Genomic DNA, 26,685 nt, shown 5'->3' on the forward strand with positions numbered 1-26,685 from the left:
TCTAATGTTCTTCCATTACTTGGTTGAGAGGAGTTGATCAGTTTCAGAGAGTGCAGAAACTTCCTAGAGAAGAAGTGTAAAAGGAATTTCTTTTGGTCTGTGCAGAGTACAACCAAGTTTTAATTTCAAACTTCCATGCACAGTATTTCTGAAGATTTCTGCTGTGAGAGAGTTCTTCACCTAGAAACAGGCATATCCAAAGGAATTTAATGAAAAGGGATCATTAAGCAGGAAGCTGACAAAGAGGAGCAGCAGCACTTTCCCCCCAAGTTTGGAGTGTGGAGAATCGGCATCTTTCTTTACAATTTACATTAACTTGCTTTTCTTCAGATTCCTGTAGGGACATTCTTGGGCCATCATGAATGTATTTCGGATCCTTGGAGATGTCTCTCATCTCTTAGCTATTATCATTTTGATAGTGAAAATCTGGAAATCAAAGTCATGTTCTGGTAGGTATTATTATTGTTGTTATTGTTATTATTATCATTATCATCATCTTTTCTATCTTGCTGAAACTGGTGACAAAGCCATATAGAATGGCAGGCCAGCCAGAAATTTGTTATTTGAACACAAATGGACCAGAGTGTCAGATTTTGGGATTTAGCTTTAGGCTGTTGGGGTCACATTCATCCTAGATGTGTAGCAAAATGTTATAATAAAGTATAGAGGAATAAATATGGAATATGGGATAGAAATCAGAAAGTGAGTTATTCAGCTCAGCAGCACTTTATAATTCCTTGAATCAAACTAAATTTCTTCCTATCCCAATCTAGATAGAAGTTTTTATTGCAGTGGAGGTGGCGGCAAGAAAACAAATTTAATCCAATGTATAAGGCAAACGATGGTATCCCTTCTGTCTACCAGTGTTAGGGCCAGAACCAACAGGGGGAGCAGCTCACAAAATTGCGCTTCAACATGCTTAACAGCAGCAGACTAGCCAAGGGAATGCAAGGGAGGCAGAAGAGCTCCCCACCGGCCCACTTTTCTGAAAGTCTTGCCCTCATCCCCTGGGCTCCACAGTGCTTGCAACTTGAGGCATAAATCTTACTACCATAGCAACACACATTTTTTTGGACATTTGGTGTTGAGCCAAGATTGCAGTTTTTATATTTTTTGACAAACTATCTTGAGTTTAGACAGCAACCATAAAGGCTTTTAATTATAATCCATTTCAACAATATCATCTTTATTAGTCTAGATAAAGTGTTAAATTTCAGACACTGAAGCCTAAAATGTTATTCTTGAAAAAAGTTTCTAAGACTCCAACTTCATACCAGTTACTTAACATCCTTGGATTTCTTCTCACCTGTTACATCCTTTGCTACAAACAGTATTTCAGAGAGCTTGAAAAAAACTTTCTATGTCTAGCTTCCTGTTTGCAAGCCCATCCCACCCTATCACCCCAGTCTCCTTCCTGATTCTGAGAATGAAATATGTGTTTAGAAGAAGTGGTGCTGCGAAGTTATATAATGCAAACGTTGTAGTTTCTGGTGTTGATGTGTACCCATCTGATAACAAATACTACAGGAGATTAAATAAGCAGAGACAACACTGCCCTAGCTCATAAAATGATTGTTTCTCAGGGATTGAGTCTACTCTTTTCTATTTTCTACAATAGATTGCTTTCTTTTCCTGTTTTGCTTATATTGTTATTTGCAATCATTTTATGCCAGTGCTTTTCTGAAGCTATCAGCCAATTTCAAATTGTTCCCAAAAAGAGAATCTACTCATAGTAATAAAAAGGCAAAAGCCCTTTTCCCCTGAAGCATTCCAGAATCTCTTTTCCTATCCTTTGTGCTGAACATTTTAAGAATATCCAGTATTAACAAATTAAGGGTGGAGTTAGAGCCACTAATGAATAAAGCCAGATGTAATGCTAGTGTTCTTTCTAGCTCTCTCTCTTCACCTGTCTTATACATACAAATCAATGCACAAGACAAGTGCTTGCCACATAAATGGGCTAATGGAACTGCAACATTCTGATGCTGGTATTGTTGACAATTGTCCAGGAGAATGATAGATGTATATGCTCAACTCAGCTATATACATATATTTAGAAACTGATTTAACTGTTATTGAATTTAGTGTGGCTTACTCCAAAGAAAGTGTCCTCTATGTTCTAAGCTTTTCCTCCAGAGGGATTGGATAAATGGAAAGGGTGATGGAGAGAAATTAATGGGATTTTCCATTAATTTTATAGTGAACATCTATGGAGATTCTCAGTCATCCAGGTCAGGGTTGTCCCAAAGGTGCTTTTTCAAGTGGCAACGGGACTTGCTTTTCTTTGAAGACGTTTTGCTTCTTCAAAGAAAAACAGAAACATCTTTGAAGAAAAACAAGAAAGTTCAGTTGCCTCTTAAAAAAACATCTTTGGCACATTCAGAATGAATAGTAAAGCAATCCTGTGGGCCTCAGTTGGGCTCAGACTAAAAATTATAGGCACAATTTTCTAATGGATACCGAAGTGCTGTATTCCCTTGTACAATTTGATTGCAATCCACCCAAACAAGATGAAAATTTTGTAAGCGATTGGGAGGGGATTGCAACCAATGTTCAAATGTTTTTCATCAGCCCCAGAGTGACACTGTGAGAAATGTAGAAAAAATAGAACCTGTCAGCCAGCTGAATGATTGAATTACAATGTCTGAAAATTTGTCTTCAACTTGCTGATTCATCCATCCACGCTTTTTCTTTTTTATAAATAGTATTGGGTTTTGGAAATAACAAATGTACAAGATTTTGGATCACTGGAATTATCCAATGATTCCCTTCTCAGACAGAATAGAAGCATTTGACATTTTGGGTGCATTTATATGTAAATGAGAGCTGGAGAGGTACATACAGAAAAGAGGCTCTCTATATTGAAAATCAAGCATGCCTCTTTATTCCTTCCTCCTTACAATTGCAGACTATTCTATTGTGACAAAAGACCACATGCACAGCCTGCACTTTGGATAAACATTAACTTTTAAATTATCTTGATGCAGTTCCTACCCTCCCAAAATAAGGCTGAGTGGTTCAATTATATCAACATGCAGTATATACAGTATAACTGCTTTTGAAAACTTCCCCGAAATCATTGCTTCAAAGCAAAACTAAAAGATTAACTTTCTCAGCTCTACCTTGACCATTCCTCTGTCTTTAAAAAAGATTGCTAGTACAAGTCTGTATGTAGTAGGAACTGGCTAAGTGTTACTGAGATTTTGGGGGACAATCACTAGTCTTAATAGCTTCTACTTGGACTTCAAATAAAAAGGAGGTGATTCTAATATTTACTTTCAGCTACTTTAATTCATTTGTATCAAGTTTTGATGTTACTGCCTTTAGGTAGACATTAGTCTTAAGCTTTTAAATAAATTATTTTAGTGATTTTTCCTTTTAAAATATTTTTATACTTACCCTGTATCTATGTAGAAGATATCTTTAAACTAGAGATGGGCTGTTGGTTTGAGCTCCAAGCTTGGCAATTGGGTTGCAAATGTTTCATCAATATTCGAGGAGATATTGTCAGTGCGCTTTGACTCAAAACAACTCAAAAAGCTCTGACGATGTTTCCTCGAATAGTGACAAAATGCTTGCAACCAAATTGCTAAGCTCGGAGCTCAAACAGCCTAAATATCAACCCGAGCTACTAATACATTTAAACACATTTAAGCTAAAGATCCACAAACACACACACAATATTCCAGAGTTATTTATAAAAACCATTTGAACAAATGAAAAATACCATTTTTTAAAGCAGGGCTGCCAGATCTGGAATGTAAACATCTGGGTGACCAGTAGAGGAGTTTGAAGTTTTGTTACCCCAGAAGAAAATGCTACAGTAGTTCCAGGTTATAAAGAAAAGTTTCCCCTGAATTCTAAAGGCCTTAACAAAAGCTTCTGAACCTTCCAAGAAGAACTTTTCCTAATGCCATGTGTTCATTCAACCAGAACAGCTTTTTTTTAAGGTTTGTTTTATAGGAACACTCTTGCAATTGCAACCATTAGACAAAATAAAATAATGTGTGAACCTGGGAGGAATGGGCTGGGCTACTCAACTGCCTGAATGTCCAGTACTGTCTCTTTCCATGACAGAAGCTGGTACTTTGATCTCAGACGATTCTCTTGGGCGGTTGTGGCATCAGGTATCAGTTGCTGCCTCCCGCAGCCAACTAAGTAATCTGCATCTTTAGGATTAAAGCCTCAAACAGCCTTTCTTTGGTTTCTTTTTTTTTTGTTGTTCATATGTCCTGATGCGCAGGTGTTTCTGGAAAGAGTCAGATCCTCTTTGCACTTGTTTTCACAAGCCGTTACCTTGACCTCTTCACAACCTTCATCTCCTTTTACAATACCATCATGAAGGTAAGGAAAAGGGGGGGGGGGAGCTAGTTGATTCATTCACTGAGTAATTCAGATGTTTTAAGTCATGCAATTATTTAAGTGTAGCCCATTTTGAGCAAGGGATAGCTAAATAATTCCCCCTCCCACGTACAAATTAAGACACTGTAATTTTAGATTATTCATCTACAGGTAGTCCTTGATTTACAATAGTTCATTTAGTAACAATTCAAAGTTACAATGGCACTAAAAAAAGTGACTGACACTTTTTCATACTTTTTTAATAGCAATAGCAGTTAGACTTATATACCGCTTCATAGGGCTTTCAGCCCTCTCTAAGCGGTTTACAGAGTCAGCATATCGCCCCCACAGTCTGGGTCCTCATTTCACCCACCTCGGAAGGATGGAAGGCTGAGTCAACCTTGAGGCGGTGAGATTTGAACTGCTGAACTGCAGATAACAGTCAGCTGAAGTGGCCTGCAGTACTGCACCCTAACCACTGTGCCACCTTGGCTCTTAATACTTATGACTGTTGCAGCATCTCCAAGGTCATATGATCAAAATTCAGATGCTTGGCAACTGACTTGTATTTATGACAGTTGCAGGGTCCTGGAATCATGTGATCATTTTTTGTAACTTTCTGACCAAGTCAATGGCTGAGCCAGATTCATTTTTACTAACTTAACTACTGCAATTAAACTTTTAAGCCCACAGGCAGCAAAGGCTCAGTACCATAGATATTTTTGCTTTCTCCAGCTGCTTGTATCCCATCCCAATAAGATTAAAATTGGGAAGCTGCAAGTTATTTCTACATTCCTACTGCCAAATTTACCAGCTGAACCTGCCCTCAAGCTTCCAAAAGTTCAGATATGCTAAAATCCCCATATTCTTCTAACTTCTCTACAAACTTATAAAACTCACATACACTGAAATGCTTTCCTGCATGGATAGAGACATATAAAAAGACCAAAAAGAAGATAAGCTTCATATTCAGGAAGGAAGCAGCTAGTGTGATGCAGGAATTCCCATTTCCATGGCAATAATGAAAGAGAAGCAAGGTTTGCCTTTCTCTTAGCAGTGCTAATTAAGCCACCTGTATCCCAGGACTAATCTTCACTGAGATTTTTAAAAATGCTACTCTTCTCCCATCCCATTGCATGATGGCATGAAGGCAGTCATTAATATTAAGGGACTTTGGGCTGGATACAATACAGAATTAAAACTATAGCTTACTATGAAATAACCATTAAGTAGTACTAGCATTTAATGGCCAACTTATAACTGGAATGGCATTCCTGTTATGAAGTACGAAGGATGGACAAGAAAGAGACGGACACATTTGAAAAGTGTTGGGAGGAGGCTGTTTGTTCAATAGCCATGAAAATCAGCCATTCAGTATTGGAAAATACCAAGCCAAACTGGAAATAAGAATCAAGAAACAAAACATACTTCAAATCCACATGCATTTTAAAGACCGATGCATCTCTGAAAAAGATACCATTCAATCCACTGCTGAGCAAGGTAGATAGAAGCTCAAGAAAATATAAGAGATGCATAGCTGTGGTACTGCAAGTTACATAGATGTACCTGACATGATTAGGTAATACCTGTATAGCAGCACTTGCTTCCATGCTATAAAGCTTTGCTCCACTTGCTTAACATTTAGAAAACCTATAGAAAAGTTATTTCTCTGAACTGTTAAATAATTTTAAGAAAGCTAGGTTACTCTGTGGTATAATAGTCAAGTAGGAACTTCAAGATTAAATTACATTATTGGGCCCAAAAGCTTTCTGGAACTGCAGCTCACTTCATCAGATGTTAAATCTTTGAGGTTCTACCAGTCTGTGTCCAATTAGTATCACTAATTATGAAAAAATGCCCAAGAACAGGGAAGATCTAAGAAATAGCATTCAATGATTTCTATTTCTCTGTAGGTTATCTTCTTACTTTGTGCCTATTTTACTGTGTACCTGATCTATGGAAAATTCCGGAAAACCTTTGAGAGTGAACAGGATTCTTTCCGTCTTGAGTTCCTTTTGGTTCCTGTCACAGGTCTCTCATTTTTAGAAAACTACAAATTCATTCCTTTAGAGGTAAGATATTTGTTTCTGCTTAAGTACAATGATGTCCATATTTTTGTGATCTCAGCTTTCTGAAACCATTTATTAAATAGCTTATGCATATTTGTAACCTTTTGTGTCAATGTTTTGGATATTTATTTTGGATTTACTGTTCTTCCTCAGATACTATGGACTTTCTCAATTTATCTAGAATCAGTGGCTATCCTTCCACAACTTTTTATGATTAGCAAAACAGGTGAAGCTGAGACAATCACAACACATTACCTTTTCTTCTTGGGCCTTTATCGTGTGCTTTATCTTGCCAACTGGATCTGGCGTTATTACACAGAAAGCTTCTTTGACCAAATTGCTGTTGTTTCTGGAGTAGTACAGACAATCTTCTATTGTGACTTTTTTTACCTCTATATCACCAAAGGTAAGGATCACCAAAAGATTAACAAAAATGGATTATGACATGCTATCTACTGTGGCATGGGTCAGTTTTGGGTTATTTCTTGGATTATGAGCAATTTAAAAGGACAGCGCTCTAGAGGACAGCATTCCTGATTTGGGAGAACACTGTCAAAACCTGTTTCAGCTGGGCCTAAGCAAACACATAGCAGGCTCTGCTTCAAAATTTGAATACCTCTTCCCCCCAAACGCTTCCTTTGAGACAGCTGTCAATCACAGTAATTTTTGTTTTCAATTATTTGAATATGTTTTATGAGGGAAGTCAGAGTTTGTGAACTTAGAAGCTTTTCCATCACCTTATTTGTACTTTTACATTCATAACTTTTAATAAAAATAATGCACAAGCAGGATTTTGGAATATCCATAACCATGTCTTATAAATCACAAGCAGAAATAAAAAAGTATAGTAACTTCTAATTATACTGTGTTGTCCCTTCACCCCAACCTTTGCATTCTAGGATTGCTAGATATTACTGACTTTAAATAGTAAGGTGAAAAAACAATTCATCTTGGCATACTTTGTATAGAAATCAATGTACTTTCTTGTGCTAAAGACACCATTAAATGTTCTTTGTATAGCATAAAAATATGGAAACTAAAAGGCCATTGCTTTCTACTATTGGGCTATTTTTCCCTCCTCTTCTTTTAGTACTAAAAGGGAAGAAACTGAGTCTCCCAATGCCTATATGAAGATGTGCACAACAGAAGAAAGCAGATGAAGTCCCTGCTTCAGGATTCAAGACTCTTTTGCCATGTCACTATTTGAATTCAGAGTATATGTCTTTTTCTATACATTTCAATTAGAGAACATGACTGCACCACAGGGGCCAAGTAACTAACATTTCAGAACTTAACTATTTAGTGTAGATGATTCATCTGCAGTATTTTTATAAAGAAGCGTTCCTTGAAAACTAAAGAAACCAGATTATGATTTAACCATTGTATCCTCTATAATGGTTATATCCATTTCTAAAAAGTTCAAGCCAAATTTCAAATGATTATAAAGACTAAAACAGCTGTGACCTAACACTCTTTCCTAAACTATCAATGTTCCCTCAAGGGATTAGAGGAAACATTTTTAAATATTCAATTGTATTTTTAAATAAAAAACAAGATTTCTGAATTTTATCGACAAGTGTTTTTATTCATACCTACAAAAGAAAACAAGATGGTATCAAAAGGACAATTTACAAACTAATAGTAACATAGCTTTTTTAATATACTGTGCCTGAACATCACAGAGCTATGAATCTCTCTTTTCAAGTCTTTATTCACAGAACAGGAATGTGTTCAAATACCAGTAAAGGGGAGGGGGACTGTCCCCAATGATTCAACCTAAGAAGCCTGCAGGGTTTTAAGAGTCTGTATCTTTTAACTAAACAAAGCCTATACAATGACTTTTGTAAAAGGGAATATAGGTTGGATATTGGTATATTTACTGAGCAAATAATATTACCAATTGGCCAGATTTTTAAACTGATAAGTGGAAACAAGCTGTACATGTCAGAGTTCAATTATTTGTTAATGCTCAGTCTGAGCACACCACACACCAAGCTGTAACTATGTTCAAGCCACAGTATAGCACTGTAAGGCCCTAATACAATTTTATATTGGTGAAGATGAAGACCAAATCCCTTTAAAGACAATGGGGAAGAATTTATTCTGCCCCCCCCCCCCCTGTAGGCTTGTAGATTTATTTCTGCATGAACAGCAGCTCCATGATGTTTTGATTAAGAAAGGAAATACAAATCAGGCAGTGTTCAGTAAATGAATGTTCATTTCTAATATTTTTAATGAAGATAACTGCCAAATATATATCTTAATGATGATTATGGAAACCAAACTGAGAAAGAGGATTTTAACTAGCAAGCCTTTATTGTACAAGGTCTGTACCAACAACCTACCTGTATGATGTGCGCAGACACACAAGTGGTTATTATTCTCCAGCCTGCTCTTATTGAGAAACACGTACTTAAATCCCATTTTTTTTTAAGCCAAGCCCACATTGCTATAAATAACTCCATTGTTCTAACAACCTGTTTCCCAAAACTGGAAAAAGAAAAGAAAAAAGAAAAACCCCATAGATTCTGTCTCTTAGGACAGAAGAGATTTTCCTGCCATGTTTTCTGGAAATAACAGGTGAAACCAACTACCATCAACTTTCTCCTGCTAGTTACAAGACAGAAACTTTAATATTTGAATAATCCCATCCCACCCTCCCCCACTCCCCAACTTTAAACCTTTCTCAGACTAGGGAAAAAACAAGAATGAATGAAAGCATTTGCTAAAGTTCTCTCTCTTCCTAAAATCTAGGGTGCTACCTACCTGTAAAAGCTGAGTATAAGAGCCAGCTGAAGAAACTCACTCATAAAGCCATTGGAAAGCCTAGTCAGATGTGGATATAAATGCAGCTTCAAGACATATTAGCTATCTCCTCACCATCCCTTTAAGAGATTTTAAGATTTTGTTCAGCTTAAAATAAATTTGAAAAATGAAACATTTTTGCTTAATGCAATGCAGTGGGATCTCACACATGTCCAGTGAGGAATCTTGATACCAGGTAAATGGATCAGATGATGAACACCAAGGAACTGTATAGATTCCCCATGTTTATAGATATATATATACATTTTGTTATAAGTATAACTTTAACTCCAGAGTTGAAATGATGGGGCAGATGTCATTTGTGATATCTTGGGTGAAATCTAAGAGCCATAGAAAAATCCAATAAAAATTAAGTGTAGTAATTCTGTGATTACATCGAAGGTGAAAATGCATTGCAACAGAAAAGAACATTAATCTCCAACACTTACACTCCTTTATGCATAGGACTGGTAAGACATTCAGGAGCTGCAGAAATGCTAGCTAAACTCAAAATTATTTTTAGATTTTGTAAATGTTTGAAAGAATAAGAGTCAAACCAAAGGAATTATCTTCCCAAATTCTCCTATGCCAAATCCAAAGCCTCATTTCATTAGCTGTAGAAAACCTGTCTCAATTTCATTAAGTAAAAATCACACCATATTTAATATTCTGTTAAAAGGAGCTACTCCTTAGCACCATCTTTTTTGATGTTTATATTACAGAGAAGTCCTCTCCACAGCAATTTTTCATACACAAGCCTCAGACACAATAACAGCTGGACTGGGACAAACCTGCCTTGTAGATCTTTCTTTTTTGAGACAGAAAATTTCAGATTACATAATGCAAGGCCATAAGGAAATTCGTTTCCCAGAGTCAATAATACTTTTTAAAAAGAAAATCAGTTAATGTGTACCAGGATCATTTTTGTGGGCACAATTTGAATGGTAAACTCTAAAGCTAACCTGCATTAAGAAAAACATCTCTATGGAGATGGGATTGAGAAGGGAAGAGACAGAAAAAATGAGAAAGGGTTGAAAATCTTGACTGATAACCACTAAATGAAGTGGCTTCATTTGCGTGAAGGAGGAGGTGGGGGTGGGGGTGGAGGATACTGATAGCTGGCAGTCTGCCCCATATAGCCCATCACACTGGTGCCAGGAGGCTGAGGAAACTGTTGCGACATGAGAGGCTGTGGCTGCTGGCCTGAACGGCCCAGCCCTGCATATTGCTGTTGGCTGGTGCTTTGTGAGTTTCTCCCAGCATTAGCAGTGCTGGCTGCCCCATACCCAGCAGCACCATATTCTGCCCCATAACCACTTGTTCCATAAGTTGCAGTTCCATAGGCTCCCTGGGCATATCCATATTGGCTTTGCTGTGCCCCAAATGCAGAAGTTGCATTTCCGTAAGCACTGCCATAGGCTTTGTTGGCTCCATTGGCAAAACTGTCAGTGCGATCACGGTCTCGGAAATTACTTGAGTCTCTTCGGCCATCCTTAACTCCCCGGAGCCTTCGCTCACACTCTTCCTGGTACATCAAATTAGGATTGTTGGATGAATTGCTTGTACGGTAACGAGAACGACCACCTGGTAATACATGCATACATACAGACCTGAATTTAGTAATTTGCATTGATATTTTCAATACAACAACTATACATGTTTACTAGTTCATCATGAAGGCCTTGTATAACTTAATAGGGTTTTTCTTTTCTATTTTGATAATACACTCCCAACTGTTTTATTCTTAAAAACACAGGCAAAAAATTGAAAATAATTTTTACTTTACTGTTAATGAAATCTGTCATTTCCTATTCCTATTGAAAGTCTACTTTGTTAACCTTATTCTGGCATGATAGAGTGAATAGGTGAGCTATTACTGGCTATAAAAAATAACTTGTGAAGATTTATTATTTATCTTTACAGTTTTTGCTATAATTTTAAATCAGATTATCCCAAAACAGATAAAAAAATGTGTAGTAGCAGCAACAACAGGCAAGTTAACCTGACATGCAAGTTGTTTCAGGTACAAATATAATGCTTAATTAAAGCTGTAGATTTATTCACACTAAAAGTAAAAAGTAAAGAACTCCCTACAGATTTTACTCCGCTAATGGTTGCTGACTATAAGGGGGAGGTGTTCATCTCCTTTTCAATGGTCATTGAGTCAGCACTGTCCAAAGACATTTCCATGGTTGTGTGTGTGGTCAGCATGACATTACGGAATGCTGTTATTCATACTAGAGCCCACTTTAATTATTAAAAAGGTTAGAAACACTGTTGCAAGAAGTCTCTCTTTTATAACTAGCTTGCAGAAATTATGACGCACAAACAATATTCTAATTTTGTTCTCCAGCATGTTTAAAGTGTCCAAAATTCTAAAGGTATCATTCCAGAGAAATGTCATATAATTTGGATTTCCAGTAATATATATGCTTTGATAATATACGAAACATTCCTGACACATAATATGCAGATGTTGGACTGTGGAAACATCTCCCAATAACAGAAAGAATGAAGTTTAGATGAGGCGAGATATACAGAAGGAAATGTATTTGTTTCAAAGAATGATTTATCCTCTTAACAAATTTAATGACGTGTTATCACATGTTCGACAACCAAATCCAGCTTAAAGACACAGAAACAGCTAAAATACTCCAATCTCTTACCTCCTCCACCACCACCACCTCTGTGGTCCACAAGCTGCATCAGTTTTGGATTGATGGCTTGATTGGCTTCTTCTAGAACTTTTATTAACTCTCTAGCCTGTTTCAGATTTCCTGGTGTGAAGAATGTATAGGCAGTGCCTTTGTTGGTACTACGGGCAGTACGGCCAATTCTATGCACATAATCCTCTGAACTGTTTGGATAGTCGTAGTTTATCACAAACTTCACATCTTCCACATCTTGTAAGGCAACCAAAGCACAGTGAGGAATTGAGGAGAGCAGTAGAGGAAGGATGTGCCAATAGAAGATGGGGAGCACAAACGCAAGTGACAGTAACAAGAGAAAAGAAAAAAGTTAGTATTTGTACAATAGAAAGACAGTATAGACTCTTCCTAACAGAGCAAAAGGCTAAACTAAGATAATTGTGCACAAAAATGAGTTTGTGATCAGAAAGCAAATATCAAGTCAAAGCAGTTCATAATTCCTCTCAAATTCATCCATCTTTTGCTGCATGCATGTCACAAAAACACACGCACACACACATACATACAAATTGTCATCTCTGAAACCTTGTCTTATATAATTCAGGCAATTTTGCTCTACAACAGAAATTTCAAAAGGCAACAAATGTCCTGTTTTTTATTACAAATGCAGCAAACCTGAGCAAGAGAGAGAACTGCTGAATACTTTAACTCTGTTAGGAGAAGTCTACAAAAACTAGCAGCACAAGGTCACTTACCTTCAGGTTATCACAAGGGATAGGACACAAACCTTTCCCAAAAAGGTTTAAAAGTAATTAATACATTTCCCCTCTTCCTGATATCCAAAAGATATCTCAAGATAGCCAGTTTGTGTAAGTAGATAACCAGCTCATTTTAATCTTCCTTTTAAAAATACACACTAACATTTGATCACAACACATTCATTTTAGTGAAAATTTTAGCATATTATCTACAGTGTAACCTGAACAGAGAACCCAGATTCAAACATTTAAAGTCATAAACATCTGAGTTTTCAGAAATGAGGACAGAAAAACAAGTAAATGTTAGTGTACTGTTTTGATAAAAAAAAAACTGACAAACAAAAGCAGTATTACATTAAAAATTAACAACCCATTAAAAATCTGCATTTTACAAAGAATATTCAAAATATATCCAAGATAAAACACAGATCGACTTTTTCTTTTAAAAAAATGAGAAACATTCCCTGTTTTGTTACCAGACCGATGCACACTCCCTCCTCCTGTGGGATATCGCTGCAGCCGATCCCGTCTCTTTGCCTTTTATTTTTGGCGGCCTCCTTTCGAAAACTCCGCCCTCTGACACGGGACCACTGGAGCGCGGGGAGCATGCATCAAGGGTCCATGGCAGCGAGAAGTCCCCACACACGCTCACTCTGTGAACTGGCTTAGATGCTTCTCTGTAGCCTATTTGGCCGTCAAGCGCCTGAGAACCTGGGTTCACGTAAATATTTCAGGTCCTCCAACACTTTTTGTCCCTTGACAGGGCTTAAAGGGGCCAAAATTGAAGATGCAAAAAATTACATCCAACCTGCATCTATTGCCCAGACTGCATCAATTTCAAATAAAAGGAAGGGGGTGGGAGGGAGAGCAAAAATGGAAGTGGGCTGTAGTAGTGGCAAAGAGATGTTATGTCTGTTTCTTATTACAGCAAGGGGGGGCTCCTCAATCTTTCCAGACTCCAAAGTCCTGAATCACACCAAAAAGTGAGAAGGCAGATTTCACAGGGGGCAGCGCGAGTCTCCAACTAGGGTCCTTGGTGCAAAGGGCTTGTGTTAGATAAGGACAGGGCAGCACACCATGTGCATTCACATCTTCATAGCTAGGGCTTCACTGGAGTCTGACAAATGGCAGATTATGGACCTCAATCAATCCCATTATGTACATCCATTAGCAAAATGGTCACAATGAATACCAGGGAACATTTGCTTATTAGGAAATACACACATTGTCCACAATGAAGGTACCGGAGAATGGATTTTGCCAGAAAATCCATGAAAGGACAACAAGGAGGGGAAAGAAGAGAAGGCAGGGCCAATTTTCACCTTCAAATGGCAGTTGTGACATCCATATTATATGGCTGGGGACTCAGGAAGAGAACATGCAATTATAATGCAGGTTTCTTACTATCTATCTTGCACTGGTGTAAAATTGTGCTAATCACAGTGTTTCTTCTACAGAATTTGCTTATTCTAAAAAGGAACATGACTACCTGGGGATGCTTATCCACTGAGATGCCCCCCAAAGGAATGTCTGATTGTTAATTGGGAGGGGCAGAAACTAGCAAACTCCATCTAGAAAGCTGCTTCGACCACCAATGTAGATATGTCCCCAGACCTGCACTGAGTGATCGGCAGCTGATATCAAAGTTTCTGTTAAAGAAAACAAACAAAAAGAAATTTAATGATTTGACTTTAACAGAGTGAAGTGTAACCAAATTTTTAATGAACAGTGCAGAGGGAAATTTTCTGCCCTGGGGATGATTCACAAACAAGCCATTATGGGGCACTCAACTTACCTGGAAGGAGTTTTCTGAGACCAATGTTCATTTGAGTAGAAGGAAAAACCCTGGTGACTCAGCCAAAAAGCGCGCGCCCCTGTTCTATGTTTTAGGTAGAAGCCTTCAATTTCCAGGAACTTGGAGGAATTCGTCCAGAGATTTGCCAGTAAGATATTGTATTTTTATGAAGTAGCAAACTCTGGGCCCCAAAACAAGCCAAGATGTTATTCGTAACAAGAAACAGACCCTGATACCTTTTCCCCACAGCCTAAGTCAAGTGGAGAAGGCAGAACGGGGAGACTGTTTTCTTCCAATAGTATCCAAATGAGTTGTTTTGGGGAAATATATGAGGAGAAGGGCTGATTTAAGTGTCTAGGCAAGATGCACAAAGAAGCTACCAGCACACAGCAAGCCTGTTTAAAAACCAAAATGTTGCCAACCAAAATATTGTCCTTTTGTTTTATTTAAAAAAATAACTGGCCTCACTCCTTCTCCTAACAGGCCCCAGTTCTACCTGCATAGGTCCAGACATGACCTCAGAACAGAGAGACTGAAACCACATGAACTAGAGGAGCATTGGGATAATTTCGGAGATGGCATGGGGGAATGAATTTTATGTGAGGAAAAGACTAGCAACTTGTCATTTTTGAGAAATGCTAACAAGCAGTTGTCTTTTCAGCATTTTCAAGAATAGCTTTTAACTGATCCTAAATTCAATGTACATCTGAAATATTTGAGAAATTACTTTTAATAAAAGATTGAGTCTACTGAACTCAACATTAACTGAAAACCTTTTAGGAATGTCTTTTCAAAGTTTTTGAAGTATCTACAACCCTGTTTAAATCTACTTTCTGAATGTACTAAAGATAGAGATTTGAACATTGAATGTAAAAAGCAGCTGAATTGTTTGCTTAAACATCCAGATGATGAAAGCACTGAAAGGCTGACAGATTTTCATTATAACCCCACCCCACCCCTAGAGTTTTTACTACAACCTCAACAATCCAATTGAGGAAGAAAAGTGAAAAAGAGTATGTGTAAAAAAGCAAAATATGCTCACACATATAAATCTATGTATTGTGATACTGAAGTGGGACTGTTATAATAATGTGCAATTACATTAGTAATGCATTTGGGCAAAAAAAGATAGTTAGATGCTTGTTCTACCATCTGGCAATTCTGAATAACAACGTAATGAATACAGTTCAGTCCTAGCCACCCAGCCACAAAGCTGGAATTAAAGGAGATGGGGTATAGTGGAAGAATTGGGTTGAGTAATTGGACGTCTCTTCTCCCCTTGGCGATCGATTAGTCATGCCTAGGCCTTGCTGCAGACCAAAGCCTGTTCATTAGGAGCAGGAAGAGATTTTGAATATGAAAGAAAAAAAAGATCAATGTTAAAAAGGCATTTCATATATGAGAAAAGTCACGCTTTAAAATTCTTTGGGGGGAAAAATGCCAATCTAAAGAAATGACAGGCAGGAAGCTCATGTGTACAAACCTAGCCCACGAGATGCAACATCTGTGGCAATGAGGATAGGAGCCTTTCCAGAACGAAATTCTGAAAGAAAAGAAATAATCTTGATGTAAATCTCTGGTTCACAAACACATATTAAAAACTGTTTTAGTATTAATATTTACATTATGCAATGAAACTGTACACAGCAGCTGGTTGAATAAAACAGAGCATTCTCTGGGTAAATGAAACAATCTTTTTTCTACAACTCACCATTAAGCACCCAATCTCGTTCAGGCTGACTTTTGTCTCCATGAATACACATAGCTGGCCAACTGTAAAAGAGTTTTAAGAATTCTCAGCTAACATATATTCAAAAAATATGAATATATTTAATATAAATGAATATATTTTAAAACCTCAATTTAAACATTTGGGGCATCTGTTAAATCTAAATATGTCTCATAAAGATTCATTTTTGTGAGTTGCATTGTCATTTGTGTAATTCTGGGTGTTAAGCCTTTTCAATTAGAATGAATCCTGAACATAAAATTTATCGTGGCTATCCAGAGTTTATTAAACCAAGTGTTTACTGCAATTTTCAGGAATTTTAAAGGAAGACTTTTGGTTTGGAGTGTGAAAATTTTTGATTTAGAAATCAGAACAAAAAATTGAGAAACTACTTTTCAAAACAATACCATGCTTCTGAAGCAAGTGATGCTTTTTCATACATAGAAACAGGTTTTTCTGAATGAAGATAGAAATCTGTATTTTTACTTTCTCTGCACTGGAGGAACTTTTGATTCCAATATTGGTTGAATCACATCAGTGCTAGCACAATATGCAACTAAACAGAAGCTAATATATATGTCTATCTTTTGCTTATATTGTCAAATTATAATCTGCGTTATTTCAGACATACCATAATTTTCTATTTATCTTCTTTTAAATGTTATTTTCATGCATATGTTAATAAGTCCACATCCCCTCAAATTAATGGTGTTAAACTGGTACTATTTGTGCCCCTCAAGTTACAACAGCAACTTGAGCTGGAATTCCTAGTCCTAGTCTTGGCAAGATAAGGGACTGCCTTCTCAACTCTCCTCCCTACCATCTTTGTCCTTTTGGTCACTCTGCACAACAGCACTCCTGAGTGGTGTTAGTATCACTGGGACTGAAGCAGAGGCCCAGGGCTTCAGCAGTCTCAGTGAGCTATCACTGCTCCTGGATCTCTACTTTAGCCCCTGGACCATCACTCCTATGGGCCATTGGCAAGGTGGCTAAAAGGGCAAGAGATTTGGGGGATGGGGGGGGGGGAAGCATGCACACCTGCAGTTGTAAATGTGGGTGTCCTGGCTAATGTCTGAGTTTTGATCACTTGATTGCAGGGAAACGTAACAGCTATAACTTCAGGGACCAGATGTAACTACCATTCATTCAGGTCTGCCATAGCTTCAAATCGTCATTGAACGAATTGTTGTAATGTAAAGATTATCTTCTTTTCTTTTTATTATTTATCATGAGCTATAACAACCTTGTTAACATCTATTGCTATTTTAAATGAACCATGGCATTCTATGGCAACTTTTGAAATAGTCAGTCTCATCTAGCCTTTCATAGGATTTAATTATAATTCACTAAAACCTCTTTACTATAACATGGTGAGGAGGTGCAAAACTAATCTGTCTTTCCCAATTTAACACTAATGTTAAAATCAAACCTTACCCATCTCTACGCATCCTTCGTGTTAGGTCATCACATCGCCTTTTTGTTTCCACAAAGATAATAGTCTTATTCTCTTTTTCAGCCATAATTTCTTCCATCAGCTGTATTAATCTTTTAAACAAATACAAACAAGAGCATACTGTTTCATTCTTTTCCTGTATATTATTCTGTGCATTCCTCTACAATTAATGAATTACTGTAATTGGCTACAGTTCTTTCTTTTGACAGAAAGAAATTAAGGAGTTTAGGTGTATGGTTTGAACTACTTCTATAATGGCATAGCAAATAGCACTGATTAATGGTTTTCTTAGTAAGGCTTTTAAATACAATTAAGATAAAAACAGAATAAAAATATTCAAAAGATTTTATAAAACTTGATAAGTCTGTTTAACTAAACCACAACTCATATAAAAATGCTAAACTTAAAAACATTGATTCTACAGCTAGTCCTCAACTTATGACCATTCATTTAATGACCATTCAAAGTGTAGTCACAGTGGCCTCAGAAAGGCTATTTGACAGCATAAAGCACTTCCAGTCATCATAAAAACTCACACAAACAGTCTGTGGTCACATGATTGCGATCTTGGTGCCTGACAACCTGTTTGCACTTATCAAGCTTATCAAACCGTCCACAATAATGTGATAGGTACTCACAATCTTCTCCGCTGGCCTTCCAAGAAAGGTCAATGGAGAAGCCAGTGGGGAAGGATGCAAGCCTAAATGTTGGGGGTTGGCTGACAAAGTTGCCTACTAAGGGGAACTGAACTCCTCTGACAGGATGGGAAAACGGAGCTCAGATCCCCAAAGTCCAAGTTCCATTCTTGCAATCTGCCAAAGCAGTTCCTTCTACTCACGAGGAAAATTGAACTGGGCAGGCTGCTCTTTTAGTCCATCTGCTTAACAACCGGGGAATTGTTTAATGACAACTTGGCGAATCGAGATTATGGTTGCTAAGGAAAGCAGTCATGTTGGCATTCTGCTTAACGACCACTTCCTTCAACAATTAAGATTCCAGTCCTAATTGTGGTCATAAGTCGAGGACTACTTGTAATCTAGATAAAATCTGATATATAATATAACAACATCCATACTTATGATCCTTCTCGTTCTCCATGCACACATCCACTATCTGCAGGATATTATGATTGGCACTCAGCTCTAAATTCCCCACATTGATCTGGACATAATCATGCAGGAAGTCCTCAGCCAGCTGGCGCACCTCCTTTGGCCAAGTGGCACTCCACATGAGTGTTTGCCTATCAGGCTGAAAAAAGACACGTGTTATCTCAAAAGTCATATTTAAATGAGAAATCAAGAAGAAACCTAAGCTATATTAAGAAATACTGACCCGTATCTGATCAACAATTTTACGAATCTGAGGTTCAAAACCCATATCCAGCATTCTATCAGCTTCATCCAATACAAGATATGTACAGCGGCGAAGATTAGTTTTCCCTGCTTCCAGGAAATCAATCAGACGGCCGGGTGTAGCAATACAAATTTCAACACCTTCCAAAGAATAGAGAAAGAGAATTCAAAAAGTCAGACAATAATCTGTCATTTACAGGGCTATAGAAATACATGGACCATTTCATGAACATATTGTCCAATTTCAGTTTATACTACTAAACACACTAGAACAATTCTTATGTTTGCACAAAAGCAATTTATTTAATGAAAATAAAATTCATTTTCCATATCCTTGCTCCTTTTTTAAAAAAAATGGTAGTTTCTTTGAAGAGACTCATTAATTGGACATGCATGTTTTATGAATACATATGCGAAGATATTCCCAAGCAAGCACATTAAACTCCTGATAACTAATTAATCATCCCAAGCTTGTTTAATTTATTTAATCTTATTCCAATGCAAAATTGCCATTAGTCATATTAATAGTGATTTTAATAAAGGAAGTTAGATCACAATTTCCCTTTAATATATAAGTTCATCATAATTACCTCTTTCTAAGTCTCTAATCTGGGGGCCTTTGGGTGCTCCTCCATATATACAGGTACTCTTCAGTCTTGAACATTTACCATAATCATCAGCTACTTGTTGGACTTGTTGGGCCAGTTCTCGGGTAGGAGCTAAAACTAAACACTGGGAAGAAACCATCCATAACACTTAGTGATATACTTGATTTTTAGTGCTTAAATTTCAAAAGCAGAGCTTACAAAACTGCCATCTCCAATTAGATAAATAAGGCCCATAACTGTAATATAATAGGCAGCCTGTAAGCACCCACAGATCAATAACAACAACTCTATCTGAATTGTCTAAAACAACTATGCTTAGTCATTACCTTAAAGCTCTTTGGTCCTTGTTAGGACTTGAACTGTTAAGTTTTTACCATCCCCAGATTGTCAATTGAAGATTAAAATTTAAATAATAATAATACTCACAATTGGACCATCTCCCCTTTCCAAGTATGGTTGGTGATTAATATGAACAATTGCAGGTAGCAAATACTGAAAAAGAAGAGAACCATACTTCAGTTTTGACAGCTAATTAAGATGATAGCTAATTAGTACATCCATTCTTATATTCTCAAGAAAACAGCAAGAAGACATTAGTAGCTAAACATAAAATTAAATAAGAAAGATCTGGAGTAAGAATGGCAATAAGCAAGCATACAATTTCAAAGTCAGCTTATAGAGTCTTCCAGTTTAAGTCTCAGAGGGATATACTAAAAACAGGACAGAAAGAGTAATAATGCACTAGTGTCCCAATGGGATAATTTTTTATAACATTGTCTTGATGTTGAATTGTTATTAAATGAGCATTACCTGTACATTCATGGAGATGATAGCTGATACTTCAGTCCAAATTAATAAAAACAAACTAAAAGGATTTATTTGGTCTGAGCTACTGCTATGGCTAATAGTGTAGCAATTATGATGAATGCCACGAGCCACGTAAATATTCTCCTTATGGTATCATTTTTTCAATTCATCAGTCATATTGATAGTACAACTATGTTACTATCATCATACACGAAAAGATCTTGTATTCATGAGAAATGAATGAGTGCTCTCTCTGTCACTACAAATGTATGTGATGATACCTTCCATATCCACAACATTTCCAAGATTTTAGCTTCCCCCATGTATGTTTCAATGATCTAAAAGTGATTTACTACTCAAAAAGTCTGTAAATAAATTTTATGATATATATGAAAATACAAGCAAATGCAAGCCTTCATATTTGCTTTATTTGTAGACATAACCTATTTTAATACAAATTGCAATAATATAAAAATCTGGATAAATGAATGCAAACTAATTTCTTATTAAGCCTTGATTCCCTTTGGGATTTATGATGATTTACTGTACTCTGTCTTGCACTGCACAACTTTTCAGTTTAAGTTGGTGGCTCAGCTCTGTATCTGTACAATTTCTGACCCAATTGGTACTTTTCAGAATGCATTTAGTAAAGCTTGCTCTACTAAGGCAGTACAAATTATAAAAATCATATGATTGCAAAGCAAGTTATTAATTACAAGTAGCAGAATAACAGATAAATACTTTTGAAATTAAGTTAAAACAAAATAGTAGATGCATACATATCCAATGAAATCTATACCTGTGTTTTTTTAAACAACTGGCTTGCTTATAGTAATAAACTAAATGAAAACGGCTGGCTAGCAGAGGGTAGGTAGCACTATCACCCAACCTAGTGATGCAGCCCTGGGATGCAAACAGAGCCAACAACTTACCATAAAATCCCATTGCTTCCTAGAACATAATTACTGGAATGACTTGTTTACTTGAGATGACTTGTTCCAAACTTAAAGAAATTATATTTTTCATTTGTTCATGAATTAATTACATTACCTGAACAAAACACAATATACTTTTACAGATCCATAGACAAAAGAACATTTAAAGAAACTGAAAAATACATACTGCCAATGTTTTCCCAGAGCCAGTCTGTGCAATGCCCACCATATCACGCCCACTAAGGGCCAAAGGAAAGCCCTGACACTGAATTGGAGTTGGTTCAGTAAAATGTTGGTCCATCAAGACATCCATTACATATTCTAAAAATTAGCAGATAAAAATACACAAATGAACAGCATGGTATTTATACTACAAATGCTATATAAGTAAAGCTTGTACTGAAATAAATTTAGATTATAGTATTAATTTCAAAAACTTATTCCCCAAAACTCTGTCATTAAGCTCAATTTTCCAGAACTAAATACATCCAGCCAAATAATTCTATTTAACATGCCCCCCTGTCCTCCAACACTCTTGTTTTGGGTACAAGAGAATACTCACGTGGAAAGTTACACTGATGAAAGTTAAATACTGGCTTGGGGCAACCATCTGTCCCTCTTACAGTAATTTCTTTCTTTCTTCTCAACTCTTCAACTTCATACTATTTAGAGAGAACATTGCAAGCAAAGTGTGAAAAATAGAAATTGTAGTGTTTTATTAATATTATTATTTTTATTATTATATGGTTAATCTTTGGTGAGATTCACAGCTTTTGGGGCTGGTTGGTAGCTCAGCAGCTCGAGTCCTAACCAAGGACCTAGGACCTGTTAAGGTAATGTCGGAGGATATAAGTTGTTCCAAGTAGGGTGGTTTTTTGTAGAATCAGAATGTTCAAGTCAGGTAAACTTAGAATTTCCAAATAGCGAGGTAGCCCTTTAGTTATTGCTCCAAGGGCTCCAATTACAATCGGGATAACACATTATTTCTTTTTCCACAGTTGCTCTATTATTGTTGTTGTTGTTGTTGTTGTTATTTAGTAATCACTGAATATAAAGTTTCATTCCTTTTACTTCAAGTAATACTATCTCTTTGCAATCTCCATAAAGTCTTGGTCTAGCAATTCTTTTGACACAGAAATATTACTCTCCTGTTATTGACTTCATTTTCAGAAGCTTATCAAAACGTACAATGAAAAACAGATTGGAATTTTTTTAAAAAGAAAATATTCAAAACCTTCTCAATTTCATTCATTTATTCATTATAACTTCTAACAGTATAATCTTGTGTATGCAGATGAACACATCCACACATTACTATTTTTCCAAAAGTCCTTTTTCAAGAGGGAACTGGACTTTCTGGTTTTTCTTTGAAGATGTTTTATTTCTCATCCAAGAAGCTTCTTTACCTCATCTTGGATGAGAAGTGAAATGTTTTCAAAGAAAAACCATAAAACCACTTTCTTTATTCACATCTTCAAAACCTTGGTGCGCCTTATACTTTGAAAAATACGGTACATTGACAAAATAAAGAATAGAAAATCTCATTACAATAATGGTGGAAATTCTAATCATTTTCATTGCTACAGCATTTGGAGAGATATTAAAACTGAAGTAGTTTAACAAGACAAAGGTGAAGAAAAAGACAGAACTTACAGGACTGAGTCTTGCTACTTCCGGATGCTCAACATAAAAGTTTTTCTCAAATTTGGGTAATTCATTCAAGTCCCACTTCTTCTTTCGCAAACGCTCTCCTGGATTTCCAAATTTTTTAGGAGGCAGAGGGCTACCAAACCTTAATGGATTAGACAGAAATGATTACTTTATTTTCTCTAGCTGATTGATCTGAAATAGCATTATTTTATGAAGATAAAACATGTTATTAAATTTATGTTGAAAAACATCAATAGCAATGGTAATAAATGTTTATTCTATTTAATATGGCAGATCTGAATTAAGCCATGCTTAATTTAGATGCTCTGAAAGGAATGGAGAAAAATCACTCATGGATGAAAAATGATATTCATTTCACTGAATATGCATAACCAAGTCTGGATTTAATAAAATTTATATACAGTAAACTAACAAAAAGTATTACAAAGTGTTTTGGAAAGTAATATTAAGACAAAGGATTAAACAAGTTTATGAGACAGGAAGTCGTTTGTAGATTTTCTACATGTTAAATAAAATGACACATGGATTTGAAAATTAGTTTTAACTTTGGAGTAATCTGTTTTTATGTCTCTGTGTATACATACATATATGGGGTCCATTTAATTATGAGATAGTTTTCCACACTGGGAATATTTATTTATGTATTTATATGATATAGCATTTCTGTTAAATACAGATGGATAAATTTATGACTTTTTGTAGACCAGTTATGTGTGGAAGAAATATATTACATTTTTGATGTAGCTTTCAGCACTCAAGCCAGGGTTGATTTATTTTTAATGTTAGATTTATTTGGACTTTTTTTCTTTCTTTGTACACAAAGGTTTCCTCTTTAAGTTATTACTGTTGAACATTTGTTAATCTATTTTTCTTTTTTACTTTTCTTTGTTTTGTATTTGATCTTTGGCAACAAAATAACATATTTGAACACGAAAATATGTAGAAATGCATTATGTATATGTAGTTCCATAACATTCCCCAATGGAAATGACAAAACAGGGCAAGTTTTACATAAAAATATAGAAGAAAAATATTCTTTCTACTTTAAGTAACAAATTACTGAAAAAATACATCAGAATAGAGTTTTCATTGCAACACTAACATCAATAAAGTGAAGTAGAAACTAAGTGCAGGAAACCAAGCATTTTAACCAATACAAAATCCACTATCTTCAATAAGCATACTGGAATATGGAAATGACCTTAAGGAATGGGGGAAGAGATGCTGCCTAGGAAACAATCAGACAAGAAAGGCAGGAGCTCCCAGTAGTTTAACAATTGAGAAAGAAACTTAGAAAGTATCTGTCATTAATAGATCAAGCAGTTAAAGTGACAGCAGGGAAGTTTTGTACTTTCAAACTTGCAAGATTCTGTTAATGTAGCCTTAAGATAGATTTAGCTCATCTAGTTGTTTCCTATCTGATTTACCTAGGAAACTGACCGTGAGGTTTGTTCCCATATATTGCTAAATACAGTGAGAAGTATATATTAATGCACAGTTAAACTTGCATTTGTAAAATACAGTAGTAACATACTTCTCAAAAATTACTGTAGTGCTCCACCCTTCTGTACTTCAGGAAAGTATCAGAATTTTCCGGTTCTTCATTTGAAGACAGGAGAGATTTGTTCTCAACTAGTTTGACCCTTGACGGTTAAGGTGCTAACAATTCTCTTTATCTTAAGAATAGATTACACCATGTAATAATTAATAAGCAGTTTGACTCCTACTCTTGTGAGTTACAGTGAAAGAACACTTTGTGCAAACACTAACGTATGCAATTAATGATTTCTGCATAAATATAAATAGGATTGCTTTAATAGAGCACTTTCATTCAGTAGATTAACTTTAATTATCAGTCACACTATTATCAATAAACATATCCCATATTTAAAGCTTTATGTTAAAATTGGACAACTGCAATAATGGTACTACAGCTCCCTCAGAATCCCCTGCTACAATAAACATCTCTCAAAATAATTAATGTAGCTTCTCACATTGTATGGAACTAATCCGTGGGACTGCCCAGTAAAATATCAATGATTCATAACTTCCTCCTAATTAAAGACCTATCCAAAATATGTTTACTTGGAAGTTTAACTTATTTTATCAGAACTGAGGTAAAATACAGTGAGAATGCACTTTTAAGGGGGTTGTAGAAACGGAGTTTTTCAGCCAAGAGTTCCCAATGTTGGGTGCTGATTTTCCATCTGGATTTAAATGAGTGCAGATTTTGATTATAACCATTGTATTGCATTTTTATGATTTTGTAAGCTTCCACTCTTCAACTAGAGCAGCAGATACATTTTGTAAGTAGGCAGTATAAGACCATCCTTACAAACTTGACAAGAATATAGACAGAAGCAAAGAAAAATCCGATTAGAATATTTCGTTTTATTTTTAGATTATTCCAACGCAGCCCTCGGATTTCGGGGGTTAGCAATGATTATATTAGACCTACTTCACCAGGAGATAAAGAAAAACAGGGCATGCTAGATCAGAGGATAAGTGACCATGTAGCATTTGAGGGTTAGAGTCCCTGGTGAGTCAATTGGTGTATGTAACGGCATGGAAGCCCTCTGCTCAAAGGACAGAAAATATTTAAAAACATCTGTCCGGGAGGCGCCTAGACCTTCCAAAGCTTTCCTCCATCTACGTGTCTCTTCCTAGGCCGACGTTCATCTGGCACCTCCCAGTCAAACATTTACCTCCATATTGTGACGCCATCTTTCAGTCACCCGCATAAAATTCTCTGGCAAAGCTTAGAAATACGCGGAGGGAGAAAGAAAAGCAATCCGGAGAGTGAGCCTCTCCCCCCCCCCCTTACGAGAGAAAAGGTCGCTTTGTTAAAGTGCTCTTTTCCACACGACACAAAAAAAGGCGAAACTTAACAAAGTGGCAGCCTTCATCCATTACATCTGCTCTCTCCGCACAGCCTAGTATTGTGCTGATTAATGAAGGAGCCCCCGGCGAGTTCCGAGGAACTTGCTCCCAACTTAGACCGTTTTGTACATTTCTACAAAATGGCAGAACCCCACCCCTCTTCTCGATGTCCTTCAACGCTTGAATCACTAAGAGAAAGGCAGAAAATTTAGCACGATCAGCCCTCGGGCAATGCTGGCCGTATCCGAAGTATTTCTGCCTGCCACGCAGCAGGAGGAACCCTCAAGGGGCGAGGGGAGAGGAGGGGAGGGAGGGCAGAGATACGACAAAACCCTTGAAAGAAGCCCGATTCTCTCAGTCACATCGTCCTTACCCGCCGCGGTCACGATCGCGGCCTCGGTCACCGAAGCCTCGCATTCTCTCAAGCAGGAAAAGGGACCCCTGTGCGCGACTATGTGAAAAGTAGCGCTGAGAGGCCCAACCGCGCCTACTCTGAACTTTGCTGCTGCTTTGTGGCTATAAAAACAACTCCCGGGACTTAATTTTCCTAGCTAGACAGCCGTTGGAATTGGTTTTCTGGAGCCTCCGAGAGCCGAGTCGCGTCAGGAACTGCTTGGCGCTGGTTAAAAAGAAAACCAGTCTTTCTTCTCCGGCCTCCAGAAACAAAATGGCCGCCGTCACCCCGGTTTGCCGCCTCTTACGCTGTCGGCCAGCCCGTTTGTTGCGTAAGATACGTCCCTTGAATTAACGAGGAAAGAGAAAGCCTTTCTCTACGCTTATTCTCCAGCAGTGATCGCGTACGCTGATCACGCTTCAAAGGAGCGATTTAAGAAG

The 26,685-nt window shown here is 36.8% G+C and overlaps 2 protein-coding genes across 2 annotated transcripts; one reads left to right on the forward strand and one right to left on the reverse strand.

The window, feature by feature from the left end:
- On the forward strand, positions 1–9,189 carry KDELR3 (KDEL endoplasmic reticulum protein retention receptor 3). The gene is made up of 5 exons (XM_032221603.1): positions 1–449; positions 4,244–4,344; positions 6,255–6,413; positions 6,564–6,816; positions 7,501–9,189. Exons 1-5 carry the CDS (start codon positions 359–361, stop codon positions 7,539–7,541), a joined length of 645 nt encoding a protein of 214 aa, XP_032077494.1. The 5' UTR covers positions 1–358; the 3' UTR covers positions 7,542–9,189.
- On the reverse strand, positions 8,231–26,643 carry DDX17 (DEAD-box helicase 17). Its single transcript, XM_032221602.1, has 13 exons — positions 26,225–26,643; positions 22,954–23,092; positions 21,863–21,962; positions 21,488–21,621; positions 19,985–20,050; positions 19,541–19,682; positions 18,931–19,091; positions 18,674–18,846; positions 17,580–17,690; positions 16,128–16,189; positions 15,900–15,959; positions 11,882–12,118; positions 8,231–10,799 (listed from the first exon to the last, which is right to left on the reverse strand). Exons 1-13 carry the CDS (start codon positions 26,266–26,268, stop codon positions 10,285–10,287), a joined length of 1,944 nt encoding a protein of 647 aa, XP_032077493.1. The 5' UTR covers positions 26,269–26,643; the 3' UTR covers positions 8,231–10,284.
- Between the last annotated feature and the right edge of the window lie 42 nt (positions 26,644–26,685).

The sequence above is a fragment of the Thamnophis elegans genome, chromosome 7 (genome assembly GCF_009769535.1).
Source record: "Thamnophis elegans isolate rThaEle1 chromosome 7, rThaEle1.pri, whole genome shotgun sequence".
NCBI lineage: Eukaryota > Metazoa > Chordata > Lepidosauria > Squamata > Colubridae > Thamnophis > Thamnophis elegans.